Source organism: Anarhichas minor, unplaced genomic scaffold (assembly GCF_050575085.1).
Source record: "Anarhichas minor isolate MPS153535 unplaced genomic scaffold, ASM5057508v1 ptg000001l, whole genome shotgun sequence".
Classification (NCBI taxonomy): domain Eukaryota; kingdom Metazoa; phylum Chordata; class Actinopteri; order Perciformes; family Anarhichadidae; genus Anarhichas; species Anarhichas minor.
In genome coordinates, this window is record NW_027466447.1 from 1,011,578 (window position 1) to 1,033,862 (window position 22,285).

Here is a 22,285-nt window from a genome sequence, read left to right on the forward strand (position 1 = left end):
GCTCAGAAATGATCAGCCTCATGTGACTGAATGGAAATTAGCATAAATTATGCAAAAAGTGTTTCTTGCTGACAGACAGACTCTCTCTCTGACTTTAATTGTATCCATAATAAAAGTTAATGTAGGAAATATCAGATCATGAAAAGACAAATGGTTGTCTGTGGTCCTTTTGTTGTTCAGACCTACAATTAGGATATATTTGAACCAGATGGTGAATCAGAAAACAAATCAAATATAAAACTTGAGAGTGATAGAGTTTATTTAAACCCTTTTTATTGGATAATTCCTTGCTTCTCGATCCCCACCTGAACCGGAAGTTGTTCTAAGTTGTTGTTTTAGTTTTATATATTATTTGTTTTCTGATCCGCCATCTGGTCTGAACAACAAAAGAACCACAATAAACTTAATTTATTAGAAAGATTTCTCTTTTCATGATCTGGTATTTGGTAAATGGTAAATGCACTTGTACATGTACAACGCCTTTCTAGTCTCGCACACTCATAGACACGGACTGAAGGAGCCGATCTTTTGACAGCCGTCTTTAAATAAAGTTTGAGCAGAAGTTCAGTCAGGAAGACTCTTTACACTCCTTTTCATTCATAATCTTTCAGTCTCTCTCTCCCTGTGACTTAGCTGATTCTGGGCATTTACCTTAATTAAGTTAAGCAACCAGGTTTCCTTAAGCCAATCACATCGTTGCTGTCAAACTTTTAAAATGTTCTCTTTTCTGCTGCTGTCGGTTGTCATTGCAGCACAATCAGATGTGACCCTCCTCCACCCCAGTCTCTCCAGTCAGCATCACAGTCATGCTCCTCATCATCATCGGATTGCAGCAACTTCCTTCATCACCACCAGACTCCTTTACTGCCGGGCCTTGTGTCCACCATAAAAAAAGTTCTTATCTTTATTCGCTGTCTCACATGATTTCAGGAAATTACACAGGACATCCAGTGTGTGTGTGTGTGTGTGTGTGTGTGTGTGTGTGTGTATGACTGTGTGTTAAAAGATGTCATGTAAGGAAATAAGCGGATGATAGGACATCATAAAAGACTGAAAATGTTGAAGGATTTTTACTTGAGTGAGGTTTATAACAATAATAAAACATGTAAGTGCATAAAAAGCACTTTTTGCGTTGTGTAAAACTGGTCAGGATTATTATGTTGGACTACGAGCGGTGAAGCCTAAATAAGCACAACTAAACACTAACAATAGTATTATGGAACATTTTGCAGTTGACAAAAAAAAGGATACATTTCCAAATCAATACTGATGACAACCAATTTTGATTGTAATTTATCATAAATTACATGTTGAAAATTGTCCGATTACAACTTGCGTCTGTCATAAATATGGTAAACACATTTTATGAGGCTAATTTGGGATTATATTCATCTGTACATTGACACTCCCGTTTTGACAAAGTCACACGCAGCAGGTTACTCATCGACCTACAATCATGTGAGGGATATTCTCACTCAATAACAAAGTTAACCAGCTTTGGTCAATTGAGACGTTCTTTATGGTTGTACTGTCAGGTCAAAGTCTTTGCATGAGCATTAGAGTGTGGCAGCACATCAAACCCCAGTATAGTAGTTTGGAGTTGTTCAGGCGACATATCTCCTCTCAATGGCTTGGACACTGCGACTCTCATGGCTGTTCTTCATGCTCATTTTCCTCCTGGTGGGACTACAGGGAGAGCCGAGGGACACAGCACCGAAACCAAACAAGAGGAGCGTTGGCAATGACCAGTGAGTTGGGCTTTATATCAAACAAGAATGTCTTACATTGATGAATTAGAAACGATGGCCTCCACCAGCATTACTCAGCAGACATATTGTTCTGTCATAGACAAACAGCTGGTTGATATAGAAAATTATATTTATTTTAGGGATTTCAAATTATGCAGAGAATAAGGTTTTTTGAAAGAAGCAGTCTTAAATATCGATTAGTGTGTCAATGTTCTGCTGTACATGGTCCCTACAGAGCAGATTTCATTTAATGATCAAAATCTCACTCACTCCCAAAGTTCAGGTTGGAATTCTGGTCCCACTTTTTGCAGGGCTCACATTGATCATAGTATAACTGGAACGTAGCCCTATTAAGAATATACTTGAACTTTGGGTAGAGCAGCTAGCAAGCAAGCCAATTTGTCAAATAAGTTATATCCAGAATTATTATTTTAACAAGGAACCTTAAAAAAATGCCCTGCTATAACACACACACAAAAAAAACGGAAAACATGCAATAAAACTCACTAACTTAACTCAGTCTTAAAAACCCCTTTGTGTTCAGACACACACACAAAACAGCAGCATTGAAATTAGATTTCTATTTACCACTATAGGCTTAATCAAAAAAGAACAATCATTCAAACGTGTGCATGCAATTGAAAAGGGAAGGCGTCCAGAGCGGCTATAGCGGCTAACACAGCAGCAACTCAGTGTCTTCCAACTGACACAGTCACGAGCGTGACAGTCCCACTATCAATCAGAATATTGCCCCGGGTTACAATAGAACACTGGAGCAAGACGAGGCCAAGTCTCTGATCCGAATTTCCTCGCTTGAACCGGAAGTTGTTCTGCTCCGCCATCTTGACGGCCGCTTTTACTTCCGCGCTGAGGGGAGAGGATGGAGGAGCGAGGAGAGATCTCTGAGGAGCCAAGAGTGAAGACACTCAAGAGCAGCCTTCACGGAAGTGATTTAACGGCCGACACGCCCCCTCATTGTTAATCAGTTATTTGATCGGACTGATCTGATGCATCTCAATATCATTGAAGTGAAGCCAGACCACAGATTAAACTTTACTAATACTAAACTCTATCACTCACAAGTTTTGTAGTTGATTTGTTTTCTGTTTCACCATCTGGTCAAAATATATCAAATAGTATATAAAAAATATATAAATGTAGTTCTGACCAACAAAAGGACCACACACAAGCAGGTACCACGGCAAGATATTATCCCGCTGCCCTTACACCAGACCTTCAGGAACAATGACACATTCTCTGAATACTATGAGGTTCAAAGTGGGATTCCTGATGGAATTGTATTTGTGTACCTTAAACCTATTCTATGGTCGTAACTGTGGTTGACCTAAATACAACTGCTGTGTACTAAATCTATCAGCACACAGTCTGTTGACGGAAATGGTGCTTTGACCCCGTAGGCCTCGTATGCTGTCAGATGATGGTCACCTTGTCTTCACAACCGGGGACAGTAAAGACATCCGCTTCCAGACGTCAGCATCAGGCCGGGTTAAAGTGGATAATGAGGACCTCACCCAGCTTCTGAGTCAGGTAAGTTCAGACTTTTTCCTTTACTAAAAATCATGCACACGTCATGTGACAGAATATAATAGTCCTACAGGGACGGGCACAAGGCCGGGCTACAGCTGCCAAGCAACAGCTGCCCCTCTGGAGAAAAATAAGTTGTACCTCTGCTGTTGTGGTTTTATACTATAGCATAGATACCAGTAGCACATAATTGCTAAAGTCACATCAAATTAAATGACCATATCATCTAAGCTTCAATTAGTTTTTGATGCCCCATCTGGGTGTTTTAAATTGTCGGGTCTGTCTGTGACTCAGCCCCTCTCATGTCTGCTCGCTGTGGGTGTAACCCTGAATATCTTTTTAAATGCTGTGAAGCTCGACAAAACGTATACTGTGTGTAAGTTAGCAACAGTGTTCATTTGTGCGTGTGTGTGTGTGTGTGTGGGGGGGGGGGGGGGGGGGTGCTATGTCGTAATATTTATTAGATGAAATATATTACATTACATTACAGTCATTTAGCAGACGCTTTTATCCAAAGCGACTTACAATAAGTGTATTCAACATAGGTATTCAAGAGAACTACTAGTCACCAGAAGTCATAAGTGCTAAGTGGAAGGCTCAGGGTAGTACTTCTTGAAGAGGTGAGTTTTCAGCCTGTGGCGAAAGATGTGCAGCGACTCTGCTGTCCTGACGTCAGTGGGGAGTTAATTGCACCACTGTGGGGCCAGGACAGAAAAAAGATGTGACCGGGTCGATCGGCCGCAGGGACCTCTGAGCGACGGGGCAACCGTCAAATAAACCGGCAAATATATATATCTCTTTATCTTGATTATAGGTGTTTTATTTTATTAAACAACTGTAAATGACTCCTTTTACTGTAAGTGAAACTCAAGTTTGATGTTCCCATCCCACCAGCCCAAGAATAACTTCACAATAAGAAAAACAGATAAGGAATATCTTTAACTGTGTAAAAGCCCCTGTACATACAAAAGCAACCGAGTATACCTACCCTGTCTGCCTTTATCGCTGCTAACTCCAGTTCTAAAATGTTCTGCTCATCTTGGCATGTTTAGGTATTTTGGTGCTCCTGCACTAATCAACGAGGTTTGGCTTTATTTGTACTGCCAGCACTTCACCAACATCACAACAGAAAACGTATTAGCTTATCCGAACCAGTCGGAATATTTGTGTCATTACAACTTCTTATCAATGTTTACACAACTGAAAGCCCACTGTTCCTCATATGAGGCTATGAATGATTATCAAGTTAGGAAGCAGACTCAGCAGTTTGGACAAGACCAAAGATCAGGGGCCAGGTGCGTTAGAGTTGGTGGAGACATCATTAGAACTTTACAGCATTAAAGCAGTCACGTACAGACACAGACTCAATATTTTAATCAAATGTATTAAGCCATGTTCATGCATCCATTGTATCTGACTAATTGAAAAATGCTGACAGATGTGGGTTTGATGGGCAAGAGATGAATGAAGCACATTTGAAGCAGTTGGTATTCACTGTTGAAATGTTTCAAACATCACGATTTAAAAACAAATCAGCTATATCAGTCCGGCTGCATATTTTGGTCTGCATAAGTTGCCTTTCTATTGGAAGGCACCGTAAGGACATTTGATGGATAGGTGACTACACTGAGAGAGTTCAAAATAAGACAAACACAAATTGAAAGGTTACATAAAATTATAAAATAAAATGATATGTATAAAAGAACACATTGTCACTCCCAAATCATCAAATACCGATGCTTGGTCAGTGCTTCAAACTATGACGCTCTCGCTACCCTCGCTAGTGTCCGTTCTAGACATGTCACAGACGTTAGTTTCTACACCTTACATGCATAGTGTCTTTTCAAAATAATCTTCCGTCACAAGAAGTTCATTGAAGCAACAAAGCATTTTGTAGGTTTAGGACAAAAGTGTGGTTGACGTTAACGCGACTGACTAACGATTCACGTGACTAGCGTGTGACAAACGAGTCATGTGACTAACGACACTAATACTCATGTGAGGAAATGTGAACGTTTAGTTTCGCATGGGACACAAACACTCGTCTCCTTGACGAAAGTCCGGTGTTTGTTTCTCTGCAAAGCTGCGTAAAGGTTCATTACTATCAGTGACCCCTTTCACATTGTCATTTGATTATTATTATAAAAATATCATATATATATATATATATATATATATATTTATTTTTTTTTTTTTTTTTTTTTTTGTGTGTATCTGTTTGATTTTGTTGTTTTTAATGATGTCAAGGCTAAAACTGTGGCCTTCATTGATGTGTACAGTTACCATGGTTATCAAGTGTTATCATAAGGTTAGCATAAAACGGGCAGATGTTTATACGTGACAGTAATACAATAATAGTTCCCACACAGTAAATCCAGGTGTCATTCTCAAACTCTGCTGTCCCACTGTAGTTCTTGCTCACTTGACATTAGTACTGGCCGATAGCTGCGCTGTCCACTACAGAGCCAATGATCATGTCCTCATCTGTTCTCAACAATTCTGTTTGTTGTCTGGGTTTAGCTTGAAAGGTCTTCCTCTTGATGGAGATGAAGGGAAAAATAACATTGGCACAGGCTTTGCCCTGGTCTAATGAGTCAGTATGATGAGCAGGTTCTGAGTCATGATGAGCAGGTTCTGAGTCAGTATGATGAGCAGGTTCTATGCTGAAATGCATAGTATGGTCATTTCCAATGAGGCAGCACAGTCTCATGCATTGTATGTTTCTGCAAACCACGGATACATCGTTTCTGAAATAAAAATAGGTTTCATGGCATTTTGACACTGCATTCTAAATTACTTTTAGGATTCGGCAACAAAACAACTTGGCTCGATTTAGTAAAGGTTTTGGGTTAAAATAAGTACATTACTTTTGGTTCTACATGGGACACAGACTGCAGTTTCCTTGGAGAAAGTCCTGTGCTTGATCATCTATCCACCATATCAGCCTCTTCACAAAGCATTTAAAACAAATGAAACATGTTGTTTGGATGTGCCTGTTCAGAGCAGGCCGATTTCTTGGCCCTATGAAGGTGTTGCTTGCAACGTTGTTGAGAACCGATCATTGCTGGTTGACTCCAGGGGAGTGAAAAAGAGTTTGAATGTGACTTGAGTATATCCAGCATCCAGCAGCAAAAGTGAACTGCACTCAGTCAGTCCTTGACAGAGAAGCTGAATCTTGTCATCGGTGCCATCAGGTTGGATTTTGTGCAAAATCAGATGACATCATGCAGGTTCACCAGAAACGCCTATCACGAACAGACCCAAATCTGCTTCACTGCTGAGGACACATACAAATCCAGACTTGCTGAAATAATACAAATCTTGCATTCATGGGAATTATTTTCTACAGAATAATTCACACTTTGTTTTAGAACAGTCAACCAGCCCACTGAACCAATTTCATTAATTTACATGGAGGATTTTTTCAGGAACTATTTTGTCTTCGGCTTTCGTAACTGAAATGTCTGTAACTGTCTGATTTCAGATCAAAACCAACAAAGAAGATATTAACAACATTAAGGCAAACGGAGGTGGAGTTTCCCCTGAAATTACCAACAGACTAAACCAGCTTGATACCAAGGTAGGACATTAAAGCTTGTTCTTATGCAATGAGCTATTGTTTGTTTCATGAAATCAATGACATACAGATGGAAATCACATTTAACAATACCAGTTGCCTTTTACAACCTGGCTCAAAGGCTGCAACATGGATGGGATTTACAATAAAAACGCTTTAGAATTTATCTGTCTTTCTTGTCTTGAATGCACTGTAAATATGCTATACAACATATCTCTTATGGCGCTTTCCTTGTTTTCCAGGTGTCAACACTCCAGAATAAAGTGAATGCGCTTGAATCGGTAAGATATTTAAGTCAAACTGTTTGTTGTAAAGGCTCAAACTCAAGACTGTACCATACATGTCACGTTGCCTTTCTTCTGCTCTTTTCTCCTCCAGACAGTCCAAAAGTTGTCTTGCACCAGCAATCCCTGTCAGAATGGAGCAACATGTCTGAACTTACTCAACTCATACTACTGTCTGTGTCCCAGCAACTGGGCCGTGAGTTATATACTGTCTGTTACATTATGGGATTGGTTATTACTATTGGTATTAGTGAAACTAGTTCTGCTTGAAATCCCAAATCCTCACAGCAGACTAAATACTATTTTGTCGAAAAACCTCAGAAACCTACTATACTATTACTACTGTAATACTATTTGGCTTCAGGTTTGCTGTGTCTCAGGGTTTCCCCCTTTATTGTAATTAGATTTAATGCTTATCTCAAGATAGGCACCACGTCAGCACAACATCAACTAAAATACAAATATTCTAAAAACTAGACTAAACTTGAAACATATCCCACTGGTCACAGGTATATTAGCAAAGGCCAACTTGGTTTCCTTAAAGACTTCCAGACAATCCCCATGGTCAGTTGCACCCAGATGATCAATACTGTATTTCTAAAAAATCATATATTCTTACAGTCAGTCAAAATACATACACAAAAAATACAAATACAAAAATCGAAATCAATAGATAAAGCACAATACCAAAGAATTATGAATATCACTCAGAATTCTTCGAGAAAGTGCATTAACGTCAGGCAATGAGTGGGACCCACGTCCATTTCAGTTGGTATTAAGCTTTAGTAGCACATTTCCGAATAGCTTAGCATTTAATCATACAAACAACATGAAGGGAGTCTGAGGCTGTCAGGACTTGGTACAGGTTACCCGCTTTGCTAAGTTGAAATCCAGTGCTGAAGATAACAAATATCTGTCCCTGCAGCATGCATATTCCTACAATTGTCTTAAAATGGTAGTTTGTGTATACCTGTATGACGTTTTTTCACTTTGGTTGGTTCTATTCCCGTTCAATGATGACACAATCATTACAGTTTGGTCTCATCTATGGCTGATATTTTTGGCTGATTCTGAACCAGGTGTTTCTCCCATTTCTTCCTCTCTTGCTGTGTGTGTGTGTGTGTGTGTGTGTGTGTGTGTGTGTGTGTGTGTGTGTGTGTGTGCGTGTGTCAGGGTCTTAACTGTGCAACAGATGTGAATGAATGTCAGGTGTATTCTGGAACATTTCAGAGTTGCCAGAATGGAGCAACCTGTGTCAACAGCCCTGGGTCATTCAGGTATGTCTTAAGCTTCCTATAATACTCTACTGATGGGCTGTTGTAATGTAATCCAAATGTAGCACACTAGCATGCATAACACCCAGACACTCCAAAACAAAGGAAGGATGAAGCTGTGCTTCACCTCCAAACAAAGTTGCCCTGAACAACTGAAACGGTGCACATTTCCATTAGCCAACTGGCCTTTCCTAGACAAACTGCTTGACGGTGTGGTACCGCAAGAGCTGTCGCAAATGATGCAGACCAACTGCCTTACAGAGTTTTGTTCCACCAGATCAGCCAACCAGAGGGCAGTTGAGAGTTTTATGTCCGCTGATCAGTCACATGCTAGATGGCACATTTCTGTCTGGAGTGCAGTTATGTTTGTGTGTGTGTGTGTGTGTGTGGCCTGGGGCAGAACTCTGGTTGGGGGAGCAGATATTAGGCCTGGGTCCACAACTAGTTTGGCCTAGTTGATGAAATACACATTTTTAACTTTATCATACATTTTGTCAAAAGTTGCCACACACTTTGTCACAACATATGTATAACCTAGTATGTACTGTATCGTATATTGTATTTTCTAGCCTCAAAAATGTCCTTTATTCCAAATGCTTTATGTTGTTTTTTAGAGCAATGTACTGCTAAACAGTTACCTTTATGGTATTTTAATATTATTTCTGTTTGTGTGCAGTTGTACCTGTTCTCCAGAATGGTCGGGGTCTCACTGTACGGTGCGTTATGATGACTGCAGGAATGTGGGACAGGACCTGTGTGTACATGGCACATGTATTGATGCAGACCGGGTTATAGCTGGACAGGTAACCAGTCACTTAACAAGTCTAGTGCAGTTCTGGCGAACCGCTCATAAAAACAGCTTCACACTCAAAAATGCTCTTCCTCTGCTCCTTCGCAACATCGCTGACATGACATGTTGAGTCACACCCAAGTCACAGCTCCTCACGGTCACAAACACCAGAGAGATACACTCAGGAAGAAGCACCAGTGGCAGACTCTACCGTTAGGAAAGGTAGACGACCTGGACCTTGGGCTCCAAACTAAGAGGGCCCCAAACAGCTATAGATTAGTATGATGTTTCAATATGAATTAATTTACCATTCTAACTCATTGTGCCCCAAAAATAAACAAAAGGCCCTGTTTTTGAAGATGTGAGAGCCACTATGTGGTGTCTTAAAACGTTGCTTTGCACTCAGTAAGCCCATGGTGTGAACCGTGATGGGGGCCAAGGCACAACAACAAAAACAACAACAATAAAAACGTATCAACATTTCAGAAACCGTTTGTGGCAGAATCAGACCAGGCTAAAGCTATTACAACATCTATTGGGGTCTTTATTGCTGCAGACATGAGGCCATACTCCGTTGTGGGGAAAAAAAGGATTTCAAAATCTGGTTGAAGTGCTTGAGCCGCGCAACGAAGTTTATTAATATTTAACGTGTCATGTGTACAAATTGCACCAAATTCAACAAAGGACTCCAGGGGGCCAGATGAGCTGTTCTTATGATATGTGAAGAACAGACAGACAGAGACACAGACAGAGAGACATACAGACAGAGAGAGAGAGAGACAGTCACACAGACAGACACAAAGACAGACAGACGGGCAGACACCAAGACAGATAGACAGAGATTCCTTGCTTTATATTAATCTGAACAGTTTTACAGCTTTATTAGCAACAAGTGATGGTTTGTCGTGACAGTTCTCTCTGCATGCTCCATGGAGGCTCCATAGTCAGTGTTGAGCAGTTGAACCACATTTCTCAGTAGCGTGGCGGCAGCATCACTGTTTTCTGAATCAAAAAGCTTTTCAGTAGATTAACTCTTTTATTGATCAAGTATTGAGATACCGTCCACACAAGCTACATTTCCTTAAGCTCAAGCGCAGCAGAGCTCTCTGCTACGGTCTGAAAGTAAACTGCTCAGGGTCAGTAAGTGACACAGCGATGCACAGACGTGTATGTGCAGCCGACAGAAGCACTTCCTACAACGGTGACATCCAGAGGGTCGAGATACATACAGTATATGTACCTCCGGGGGGTAGTTACACTGTAGTGAAGCTTCATTGAATATAGAATAGCCAGTAGCATAGTTCACTACACTTCCCAAGTTGCCTGCCCAACGATGCCAATAGTTTAAAGGTTTTCAATCCACAGCATCATTTGATAATAATGTATACAAAAAGTGGCCATAATTATTTCAAGGTATAAAAACACAGCATCTGTGTCATTCCACCATAGTTGTGAACCACTGTTCTTATATGATAATTAAGTATTATTTCATCTTGTTGTTGTGTTTTGCTGTAGATATGATTTTAAATGACAGAGTTTTCACACTGTGACTTTTTTCTACTACTAACAGCCTAAATATCAGTGCATTTGTGAGAGTGGCTGGGACGCTCCAGCTGGGAACCCGTCCTGTGTGTCTGATGTTAATGAGTGTAACCTACCCAACAAACCCTGCTCCAGCAACCCCGCTGTTCCCTGCTACAACACTCAGGGATCCTTCTACTGCGGAGCCTGTCCTGCAGGTAACAACTCATGCTGGCCTCTATTTTACATGAAACAGGATAAAGTGCTGGAATTCGATATCTGATTTTTGTGACTTTGAAACCAGAAGCACACACAGAGTCTCAGCAAAGCATAGTGAAATCTAGTAAATAGGGTTGGAGTAGGAACAAATTGGATTTTTTTATTTGCATCGGGAGGAATGTAAACAGCAAAAACACTGAGCAGATAATGAGGCATCAGAGAATAACTTTATTACAATCGTCATATGCAGACCTCTGCATTTAACCCATCCCTGCATTTAACTACATCCTATTGGGAGCAGTGGGCTGCTGGGAAGCATCCGCGGAGCAAATAAGGGTTCAGTGTCTCGTCAAGAGCGCTACTCCCCACTGAGCCACAGCCTCTCAGGAAGATGAACTACATACATGCGTTGGACTTGCCACATTACATTTGTACTGTGTGAATGTGTGAATTGCCACTGTGTGTTTATAGCTGTGCATGTGAATGTGTCTTATAATCTGAATACATTTTGTTTTGCTTTAATGCCCTCTAATATGTCTCAGGTTGGCAAGGCAACGGCTACAGCTGTCGGGATGTGGACGAATGTTTGATGAATAATGGCGGCTGCTCCTCCACTCCTGTGGTGCAATGCCTGAACACCATGGGCTCCTTCCACTGTGGTCCCTGCCCTCCAGGTATGAGGGGAGTTACCAGTGTAACTACCGTGCTATGAATTCTGTGTGACTCTCCAGAGACGGTATGTGATATCTGGTTATCCATCATGCGCAGGAGGTCGAGACCTTATACCGACAAAGTCCCATGTGACCTCAGTGACTCAAGCATCTTGATAGAGAGGCCTGACCCCCAGCAGTCGTCTCCTACAGTATCTTCTCATCTTTCTTTAGAAGTGCAGAGGATGGATAATAACTCCAAGTGATCAGCTATGAGGATTCTGACGTAGCCGATAAAGAGCTAATGCTAGTAAATGTGAACAGTGTACATAACTTGCACAGAAACCTTTATCAGGGCGCCTGTGTCTCCCTGGTCATACGTATAACTTTGTCGGTCTATGGGCAACATGCATGTGCTGGATTTGTAAGTTTTACATATATGCCTCTGGTGGTCAAGAAGAATGACATGTTGTTGTTCTATGTTTATTATACATTAAATGATGAAGTGATCCCCTACTAATGCAACTATTACTTACTGCCACCATCTAACAAAGTCATCCCTTCCTTAAGCCACATGCCCACAAGTTTTCATCTCCTTCCTTAACCCTTTCTGAATAAGGAACCATAGCATCATTTTTAGACAAGGGTTTTAGACACAACCATTATCTGAATACTGCATCTTATTGATGGAAAAATATCGAAAACAAAATATTCATTTCAAGCATATCACCAAGCCCTGGGTGTGACGTTGTTGGAGCTCTACATTGGGTAATGTGTCTGGGTTTCACAGAGAAAAAAGTCTCGCCCTCCACTACAATAACCCAGAAGTCACTCCCCTGCTGGTGACTGTCTGTGCAGTGGTAAAGTAATGCGTTTAATGAACTAATAGAGGAGTCAAGACGAGCGTACTCTAGTCAGACTTTTTAATGACGGTGTCTTTTACAATCTCAGAATCACTCAGGAATCAAACGACCGCCACACATGTGCCACAATCTATCTTGTATTTGTGCAGGCTACGAGGGGGATGGGAGAACATGTACCCAGAGCGATCTCTGCGCTAACAACAATGGAGGCTGTTACCCATCAGCCACTTGCTCCTCCAGCCCAGGTAACAACAAACATACATGATTTCGTCTTCATCATCTAGGGACTATTATTTGTGGTAGAACTGATAAAAGAGAATCAGTCAAGGATTCAAGGGAGGGGAGCCAGGAATCAGAAAAGGTAAGTCATGTGTTTTCTAGATTGGCTCAAGATGGAGAAGACTGAAAATCATAATTCTTTTCCCAATGTTAATTTAATTAAATTCTTTCCTTGTATAAGAACAAAACAGCTACATCAAAAATATGTATTTTGTGTGTGCACGGGTAAAAAAATGGTGAATATTGGTTATGAAATTAAGTTATGTCAATATGTCACTTTTGAGGAAGAGAATAGAGGTGGATCGTCATAGCTACTAATGGTGGAACAGTCTTTCAATAGAGCCATTGTTGGCTAACCTTCAGGGGCTCATACCGTCACTATACTCTGCATTTAACAGAAAGCAGATCACAGTAAAGCAAAATATGATTTTGTGAATTCAGCAGAAAAAAAGCACCACATGTCGCCAAGTTATTCTATTCATGGTTGGCTTAAAGTTTAGAATATTAATATGATATGTTGCTGAATGCAGCATTCAACACTTTATAGTATTAGGCTCGTACCCTATACTCCTTCTCCAAGTCCACACATACATATGTAGACCGGATGTGCAAACTCCCATGACCCCTCTAGTAACCTAACAAGAGTAAAGAGCTGATCCACTGTTCTATGACTTGGACGAAATCCACATTGCTCCTTCTGGATCTGAGTTTCAACAATCGGAGCCTCCGTTTCAGCAACCCTATAAGCTTTCCAAGGAAGGCTGAGCAGGCTGACTCTCCGATCATTGGAGCACATCCTCCGGTTACCATTTTTAAAAAATGGGAACTACCACCCCAGTATGCAGCCCAATAATGTCCAGAGTCTTTAGCATCTAAAGGCCAAGCTGTGCCAGCTACAGTACCTTGGTGCTGCAAAGCATTGAAAATACTTTACCCTTGAGCCGCCAGCTTTGTGCTGACATTTGATTATCGCTCAGGTCGGATCTTATATTAATAGAGATAACTGTGGGACATGACCATGCACCTTTCTTCTCCTCACTCCGCCCTCCCACATCCACCAGGCACCAGCCTCCCTGTATGTACCTGCCCTCCAGGCTACACAGGCAGTGGTTATGGACCAACTGGTTGCATCCAGGCGAGCAACATCTGTCAGACCAACAGCCCCTGCGTCAACGGACAGTGTGTGGTGAGTGTGTTCAGCTGCTCAGATATGACCGGGTGATGTGTGGCTGTTATGAGAAAGATTTATCTAACTTCATCTGCAATCACTCATTTTAAAAGATATGGCTGGTAATATTCTATATTTTACTATAGTCAACAAATTCCATGAAATGCCCAAATCCAAAAATAAATGTATCCCACTAACAAGTCGTGTGTGTGTGTATATCCAAAGCCAGATATATCTTCTTCCTCTTCCTCTTCTTCCTAAGGCTTCATTGTTAATATCTATAAAATGAGCCACACTGTTACATACAGTCTCTTGCTGCCAGAAAAACTCACCACAGCACCAAAAGTGGATTCATCTATTAAAATATATAACTTTATATTTGTGAGTTGTGCTTAAATGTCTTAACCTTTAAATGTCAATATAGCAAATCCTATTTTACCTGGTTGTAATTATTCTGACTGTAAGCTGTCAGATGAGCTTATTGTAAAAGAGAGCAGGCGTTGACAGAACTGAGCTGAACCTGCTGAGACCAAGTGGAGAAGCTGTGCTGTCTATCCCCGTCCTTACCGAATGAGAGTTGATATGCACACGCCATCTAGTAGTTTGTCGGCTGAAAGGGTGGACCTGAAAACACGCAGACATGTTTGTACAAGCTGTCATGTGATAAGCTAATATGCAGTCCTTGTCCCTGGTTAGGCTTTTAAGATATACAACTATATAAGCATAGAGACAAACAGGCATAACACAAACATAGACAAACAGTAATTGAAACAACAATGAATGATAACAATTAAGAATACAATCCGATGCATCTCAGTGTGAGCCATAGTTTTGCCTTGGTATTAAAAGCTTTAAAATCAGTTAATTTGTCTTTATTTTCATGTCAGGGTTGGAGAGGCTTGACTTGAAAAAAACAACAACTACAAGCCACTGAGGGGGTGCTATACCGTTTCCAAACGTCCGTATAGCAATAACGTTACTCAATGTATTTATTTGGACACCGTCAAGTCCAACCACAGTGTTGACGGTGATCCTTATATCAATGAATAACCTGCATATACAACCAAACAATTGGCTTATGATACACCTGATGGATACAGGTACGCCTGTACCTGATAAAACCAGTAAACAACACACCTGCTCTGTAATTACTGATTCACCTATTTGTATTTTCCCTGTATTGCATGTACAACCTACTGTACAAAAAGGCGAATTAGACACACTTGAACACATATTACTTTATGTATACATAATGAACACAATACGAAAATGGCTCCAACAGGGTATTTCAAAACCGTGGGCCTTTAACTGGAAAAGAGGCCTGAACAATGTGAAACCTCTTGTATTTAACAAATTCCCGATGTCTGACTAGTGCACTACTGCTGTCACAGGCCACCACCTCGGCTCCTGGATACATCTGCAATTGCAACTCTGGCTGGGGCGGAACAAATTGTGACCAGAATATCAATGAATGCTTAAGCAACCCATGTCAGAATGGAGGAACCTGCACCGACGGCATGAATGGATTCACATGTACTTGCACTGCCCAGTGGACTGGCCCACTCTGCCAGAGCTCACAGCAAGGTAAGATGTGGAGGGACTGGAAAGATAAAGGACGGGAGGTGAAGGGAAGAAGTAAGGAGGGATGGGCCATAAGGAGATGGAGAAAGGCAAGGAAAAGAAGAAGAGAGTAGAATGGATGTGCAGAGACACATGAAGGAGTTAAGGGACTGGATACAAACCAGTTGTTCTGTTCTAATAGACCTTTATTGTTAAATTTCACTACACTGTAATCTGTTTGCATAAATCGATGTATGTGTGTTGACAGTGTGTGGAGGTTACCTGACTGGCCCTGCTGGTTCCTTCAGTCATCCCAACACCCCAGGTCATGATGAATATGATCACCAGGTCAGCTGTGCCTGGGTGATTCGCATTGAACCTAACAAGGTCAGCTGCAGTCCTGTTACTCTCATTTACTCTCACTTGACTTTCTTTTTGTCATGTCATTCTGGACAGGTAGTTGTAAGGTCCAGAGGACGTCCTCTGCATGGATCACGGTGTTGTAAGCTCGGCTGAGATCACTTTCCTTTTCACAGTAACAGCCCTGGAAGCGCTACATTGGCTTGTGTGAACAATACATTTGGTGGCTTACCTGTCTAACAATCAGGGAGCTACATCAATAACTGATTGGGGTCTTGCAGTTCTGGTTTAGTCTTCCCCAACTGCTGACTGTGGTGTAGCTGCTGGATGTTCACTAAACCGTGTGTGCTGGGCAGGCAGTGTACAGCCATGTGATCAGAGCAGAGCAGCTTCTGTGCTCTGATACCAAAACAACAAGCTAAAAAAGAAAGAGATCGTCATTAGTGGATGTGACTATATTGAAATGTGGCAGATTGACTGAGAGCCTTTGACTTTTGTGTTCTCTCTCCTTTAGATTCTGCATATTACCTTTCCTTTCTTTGATCTGGAGAGCAGCTCCAACTGCAACTATGACTTCCTTCAGATTCATGATGGAGACAGTGCCTCTGCTTACATGATTGGAAAATACTGCGGCCAAAATAACCCACAGGAGCTCTACAGCTCCCACAATTCCCTATATTTCTGGTTTCGCTCGGACCATTCTGTCAGTGCGGGTGGCTTCACAGTTGCTTGGCAGTCTCAGGACCCAGGTAGGGGTGTTTCATCTGCTCTGGTTTGGTTCATGAGTAATCCTTCAAAGTTTGAACTTACTGAACTCACACACGTGACATATAATGCCTTGTTGAGAGGTCACCAGGGCCCTGTTCCAGAAAGCCTGAAACCCTCTGAGCAAGTTAACCCTGAGATGAGGGAAACTTCACTTCTTATTCCTCTTACCATGGTGAATCTGTTACAATGGAAACCGACTCTGTGAATCTGACCTGCTCACTAGTAGGTTTCCTTAAACACACCCTGATTTTCTCTCTCTCTCCTCCCTCTTACAGAGACAGACACACTGTTTCATTTCTTCATTCATTCAGTCCGTATCAAAACGGGTGTTAAAGGTCTGTCAGAATGTAAATCCTGGTTGGACATTATATTGTGTTACTCAGGGAAAATCTAAAGTTACTGCTTTTATGAGTTGAACGGCTTTTTTTCTTGCCCTCACGTTTAAATATCACAAAGAGTCAAGTCACCCTCAGCTCAGAATGAAACCTCTGCCTTCTTTTTGCGAGTAGGAGTTTTTTTTCATATAAATATAAAACACTGTGACTCCATGCACACAGTTGATGTCAGCTGTCACTGATTAATGAATGAATAAATGACCAAACACATTATGAATGATTCAGATTGTGCGTTTACAATTGTGTCTCTTATGTCTATTGATCGATATATATTTTTTAAATCTTTAAATATATTTTTCTTCTTCAGTTGGCTTCTGTGTTTTGTCCCCATCATATTCAAGCTGAACATACTGTATATATTTAAAATGTAATGTAGGCCACAGCTTAATACGCAGCAGATTTGCCAACTTCATAGTCTGGTAAATGATGGACAATACTAAGTTAACTTATTGACGCTCTGCCTTTTATTTACATGTTTGCATGGTGGACTGTGGAGGCGGTGCTCTATTGAGAATGGCTTTTTTTCTTTTTCCACTGACGGGCTAAACTCAGAGTGAACAAACTCTGATCCGTTTTCTGTAACCGAAAAACGAGTTTCCCATCTCAGGGTTAGTCACCTCAGAGTCCAGGCTTAGGCTCAGAGTTTATTAAACCTGCTTTCTGAAACAGGACCCAGGTGTCCGGTTTCATGCAAATAATGTCACGGGGGGGTTGGTTACCACAACCACCATGAGACAAACAAAACACTGTGACTAACACAAGACAATTCAAAGAAGAAAAACAACATATATCAACTACTCTGCATACTGTACAACCTAAACCTACAATGATAGTAATTATAGTAATTATAGTAATGTGGCTTTGGCTTCGGCCACTGAGCCCCATTTGTACATCTAGAACTGCAGGGCTGCAAATGTCAGCAAGCTGCTCAAATGTTTTAGTGTTGCAGCTCACAAAGAGTTTTGAAGGTCAAAGTCAATCTGTTGTCATCTTAGTGTGTGGAGGCGAACTAACTGCCAACTACGGCAACATTAACTCACCTGGTTACCCTGGAAACTACCCTCCTAGCCGAGACTGCTATTGGGCGGTGACAGTGGAGCCCAGCCTGCTCATTACCTTTGCATTCGGGACTCTCAGTCTGGAGCAGCACCCTGATTGCAACTTTGACTTCCTGGAGGTGAGAAATGCTGGATTGGGTAAAAACAATGAACAAAACACTCATGTTTAAACTTACTTCAACTGTCCAAGGAACCCACTTTGATTGAAAATTGTGTTTTAATGTCAACAACACTCTTTAAAGCATATTCCATCACTCAAATCCAACAACTGCTTACCTGGTTGCCTAACACAGGCACAGTTGTTTGTATTTTGTCAGGTGTGTGCACTGCATGCCACTGGTGATTCCACTTCATGCAACGACCCTAATGCAATTCTTTCTCCATTTATTGTCTTTTGCGGCCAAATATTGTAGATTCGGGATGGTCTTCTACCTGAAGACCCAGTTCTGGGGAAGTACTGCAGTACTGCATCACCCCCCCCTCTGCGGACCACTGGTCCATCTGCATGGATCCACTTCCACTCCGACTTTAGTGTCTCTGACCGAGGCTTCCACATTACATACACAACATCACCAAGTAAGAAACTGTGCATACCAAGTAAGACAGTGTGTACACCATGTCATCATTTAACACATTACATAACTGTCTCACATGACATTTATTGGAAGATTATGATTATTCTTTACCTTGGGAGCAATATAACAAGACAGGACCAAGTTCTATGTCTCAGCGGTCTTCAGAATCAGAAACACTTAAAAACTATTACGTTACAGTTGCTCTTGTATATAAGTATAAATAAATATAAGATCTATTACTATGTGGTGGTGGTGGACTGCAGTCTTCACCGCAGACTGTCAGTAAGGGAGGGCACAGGGAGCACTAAGTTCAAGGCCCAGGGAAAAAGCACAGTACTGTCCTCTGCTGGAAAGCTGAAACGAGCCGCAAAACACTTTAATCAGAATCAGAATCAGCTTTATTGGCCATGTATGCATAAGCATACAAGGAATTTGACTCCGGTTTTTACGTTGCTCTCAACGTACATACACATTATAAACAACGGACATTATAAATAAACAAAAAAGAATAGAAATAAGGACAACAAAGTAGAACAGATGTAAGCATAAACATTTAAGGACTATGTACAATATAAATATATATCCACAAGTATATATATATATATATATATGAACATACAGAGCAATAACAATGGATTTGAGGTATTAGTGCAAATGGAGGTAATAGTGCAGTATGACAGCCAGCGGAAAGAAGCTGTTCCTGTGTCTGATGGTTTTGGCGTACAGTGCTCTGTAGCGCCTACCAGAGGGGAGGAGTTGGAACAGGTTGTGTCCAGGGTGTGAAGGGTCTGCAGTGATCTTTCCTGCCCGTTTCCTGACTCTGGAGGTGTACAAGTCCAGGATGGAGGACAAGCTGGAACCAATGATTCTCTCTGCAGACCTGACAGTCCGTTGTAGTCTGTTCCTGTCCTGTTTGGTGGCCGATCCAAACCTGACTGCGATAGAGGAGCAGAGAACAGACTGGATGATAGAGGAGTAAAAAAAAATCAGCAGCTCCTCAGGCAGGTTGTACTTCCTGAGCTGGCGCAGGAAGCACAACCTCTGCGGTGCCTTTTTCCTGATGGTGTCGATGTTGGAGGCCCACAATTCAATATTAATTTCACTGTACCCTTAAATACTTAAATTATAGTTTCAGCATCTGGCCCTCCTATCCAGAGCAGCGTCAATATCTTGCTTTATATGATACGCTGTGCTGGTTACGGAGCTCCTTACCCTGGGATGTGTTGTATCTTAGGTGACCCTGGCTGTGGTGGTACCTTCACTGAAAGTGAGGGCATCATCATATCACCCAACTGGCCCAACGACTATGCCCACAATCGCCAGTGTATATATTTGATCAGGTTGCCAGTGGGTGAAAAGGTGGCCCTCAACTTCACTCACTTGAACGTGGAGAGTCACAGCAGCTGCACTTTTGACTATGTGGAGGTAGGACTTGTTTAAGAATTAATTACATCCTTGTAAATTTCTCAAAATGTTCTTGAATAACTAATAAATAGTTCAACCCCATATCTTGCTAAATACATGAAGACACAATCTGCTTTATGAATTACGTTTTTAAAACACAACTCTATCTGTGATTTTCTTCACTAACAATGCCTCTTCCAGCCTAACTTGAGTTATTTTCCTGTGTCCCACCTGTTGTCAGATGCATGCCACTGAAAGCAATGGTTAAGGTTTGGGAAGAATTTGACTTTGGTTTAAAATTGAAAAAGTCTACACATGATGTGCAACACATCCCAGCTCACGCTTCACATCAGCAATGACTTTGCAATAGTCCATCAAGACCACATTCTTTCCCTAACTTTAACCAATAGAAGAGAGAACATAAATCATGCAGATGTTGGAGGAAAACAGTTGAAATATTTTGACAGTGATCCACTAAAATTAAAGTTTACTCGTTATGATGGCTTGGCTGGCACTATATTTCCTACAAGTGTATAAGCTATAGCCAATAAATTGTGTATAAACTTGGCCTGTCAGCATTGCAGTCTGTGAGGATTTGTTAACTGGTTCTGAAACCGTCTTAGTTTAATCCGGATGCCTCTATATGTCAGTAAATAAGACCCTCAGAGAGAAGATTGTCTTTTCTATATAGTTATTCTTAATACTAGTCATTGGTGCCAACAGGTTGGATTCCGATGATATTAGACTAAATCATGCAGGTTCAATAGAAACTCCCTCAGCTCGGACTCTAGTGGGGCCTCCAGCAGAGTCCAGCCCAACAAAAACGGACCTGCCTTACTGCAGAGGACAGACCGAGATCTGGCTTCACTCCTGAGGACAGCCCCAGATCTGGAGTCACTGCCACCTTGGACCTGCAGTCAGAGCTTGAGTGGGAGATGAAGCGTTCTGCGCCTGGCTGCAGCATTTCCTCCTTTGGCAGGAGCAGTGCTTTGCCTCACTGTTCCACCGGTCTCTTCTGAAAGCCAACACCTACATCACTCTGCTGGAGACCCAGGCTGTATAATGGGGAGGGAAGAGAGGCATGGGAGAACCAGTACTGCAAAAGGAAGACTGTCAGATTGAAATGGTTAACAGCCATCCTAGAATTCACAAATTTCTTACAATAGCAAGTCCATGAATCTTTTTCTTCCAAGAACCAGAAACGTCAGATAACAGAGATATCATGTTACTGAATGCGAGATGTCTTGAATGTGCAATACGTCAAGCAGACAAGTCAACTTCTGAACAAGAGAAAGTTTTGTGCAGTGGAGGAAATAGTTTTACTAATCAAGAGCTACAGTGTGTGATTCTGCAGTTACATGCGTCAATCTTTAACATTATTCTTACATTTTTTGTTACTTTAGATTTTGTCATAATTCAAATTTTCAAAGGTTTCTTTTCATTTAGGTTCCGTATTGTTTTCATCGTGAAAAATAGGTTGTCAACAAATATTGTTTGGCATAGTTTTAGTTGACAAAATGTACACTGCCTTTAACCCACTTCTCCTACCTCTGCTTCTATCCCCTTTCATTCCAGGTTCGTGATGGCAGAATGGAGACTGATCCTCTGATAGGGAAGTACTGTGGGAGCTCCCTGCCAGCGCCCATTCACTCGTCCACCAACTTCCTGTGGATCCGTTTCAAGTCCGACAGCTCAGTCAGCCGGGCTGGTTTCAGGGCAGTCTATACCGTTGGTGAGATGCCACACATTTATTTTACGTGATATGATGTAATATTTATGTGTTGTTTGTTCTGTTATATATGTTTTGAGAAAATGGCACGCCCAGTGAGCCATACGTGTTTGGGCTGTGGGATAAGGATGCCAATGGATGATAGTCATGATCACTGTGTGCATTGCATAGGTCTGGGCCATGCACACATGGCCAGTCAAGACCCATAAACTAGATTGAGGGAGGCTAGGCCTCTGACATTTTCTCGTTAACACCCAGTCTCATTGGGCAGCTACAGCAGGCTGAGCTGCTAAGGGTAGTGGTTTGGAATCCTTTCATACCCTGGGTGTGGCTGTCAGGAAATGGTTTGCAATGGCCCTCCGTGGGGCAAGGGACAACCTCATCCACTACCCAGGACCCACTTCTGCCCTATTAGGGGTGGAGGTGCTGGATCTGGTAGGCCCCATGTCGGATTTGTCTGATTGTGAGGAAATTGATGTGTTCTGACTCAGAGGGTGAAGACCACCCCCTAGGTCAGG

General features: G+C 41.7%; 1 protein-coding gene across 1 annotated transcript in view; it reads left to right on the top strand.

The window, feature by feature from the left end:
• The first annotated feature begins 1,626 nt into the window (after window positions 1–1,626).
• cubn (cubilin (intrinsic factor-cobalamin receptor)) overlaps window positions 1,627–22,285 on the top strand; it is a 78,697-nt gene continuing 58,038 nt past the window's right edge. Inside the window, exons 1-18 of the mRNA XM_076087349.1 lie at window positions 1,627–1,748; window positions 3,167–3,296; window positions 6,778–6,873; window positions 7,113–7,151; window positions 7,249–7,350; window positions 8,328–8,431; window positions 9,105–9,231; window positions 10,789–10,957; window positions 11,501–11,632; window positions 12,621–12,716; window positions 13,812–13,933; window positions 15,310–15,502; window positions 15,747–15,865; window positions 16,353–16,587; window positions 17,997–18,178; window positions 18,473–18,635; window positions 19,869–20,059; window positions 21,614–21,770. Of these exons, the coding sequence (XP_075943464.1) occupies window positions 1,627–1,748; window positions 3,167–3,296; window positions 6,778–6,873; window positions 7,113–7,151; window positions 7,249–7,350; window positions 8,328–8,431; window positions 9,105–9,231; window positions 10,789–10,957; window positions 11,501–11,632; window positions 12,621–12,716; window positions 13,812–13,933; window positions 15,310–15,502; window positions 15,747–15,865; window positions 16,353–16,587; window positions 17,997–18,178; window positions 18,473–18,635; window positions 19,869–20,059; window positions 21,614–21,770 (2,479 nt within the window). The remainder of the gene's footprint in view (window positions 1,749–3,166; window positions 3,297–6,777; window positions 6,874–7,112; window positions 7,152–7,248; window positions 7,351–8,327; window positions 8,432–9,104; window positions 9,232–10,788; window positions 10,958–11,500; window positions 11,633–12,620; window positions 12,717–13,811; window positions 13,934–15,309; window positions 15,503–15,746; window positions 15,866–16,352; window positions 16,588–17,996; window positions 18,179–18,472; window positions 18,636–19,868; window positions 20,060–21,613; window positions 21,771–22,285) is intronic.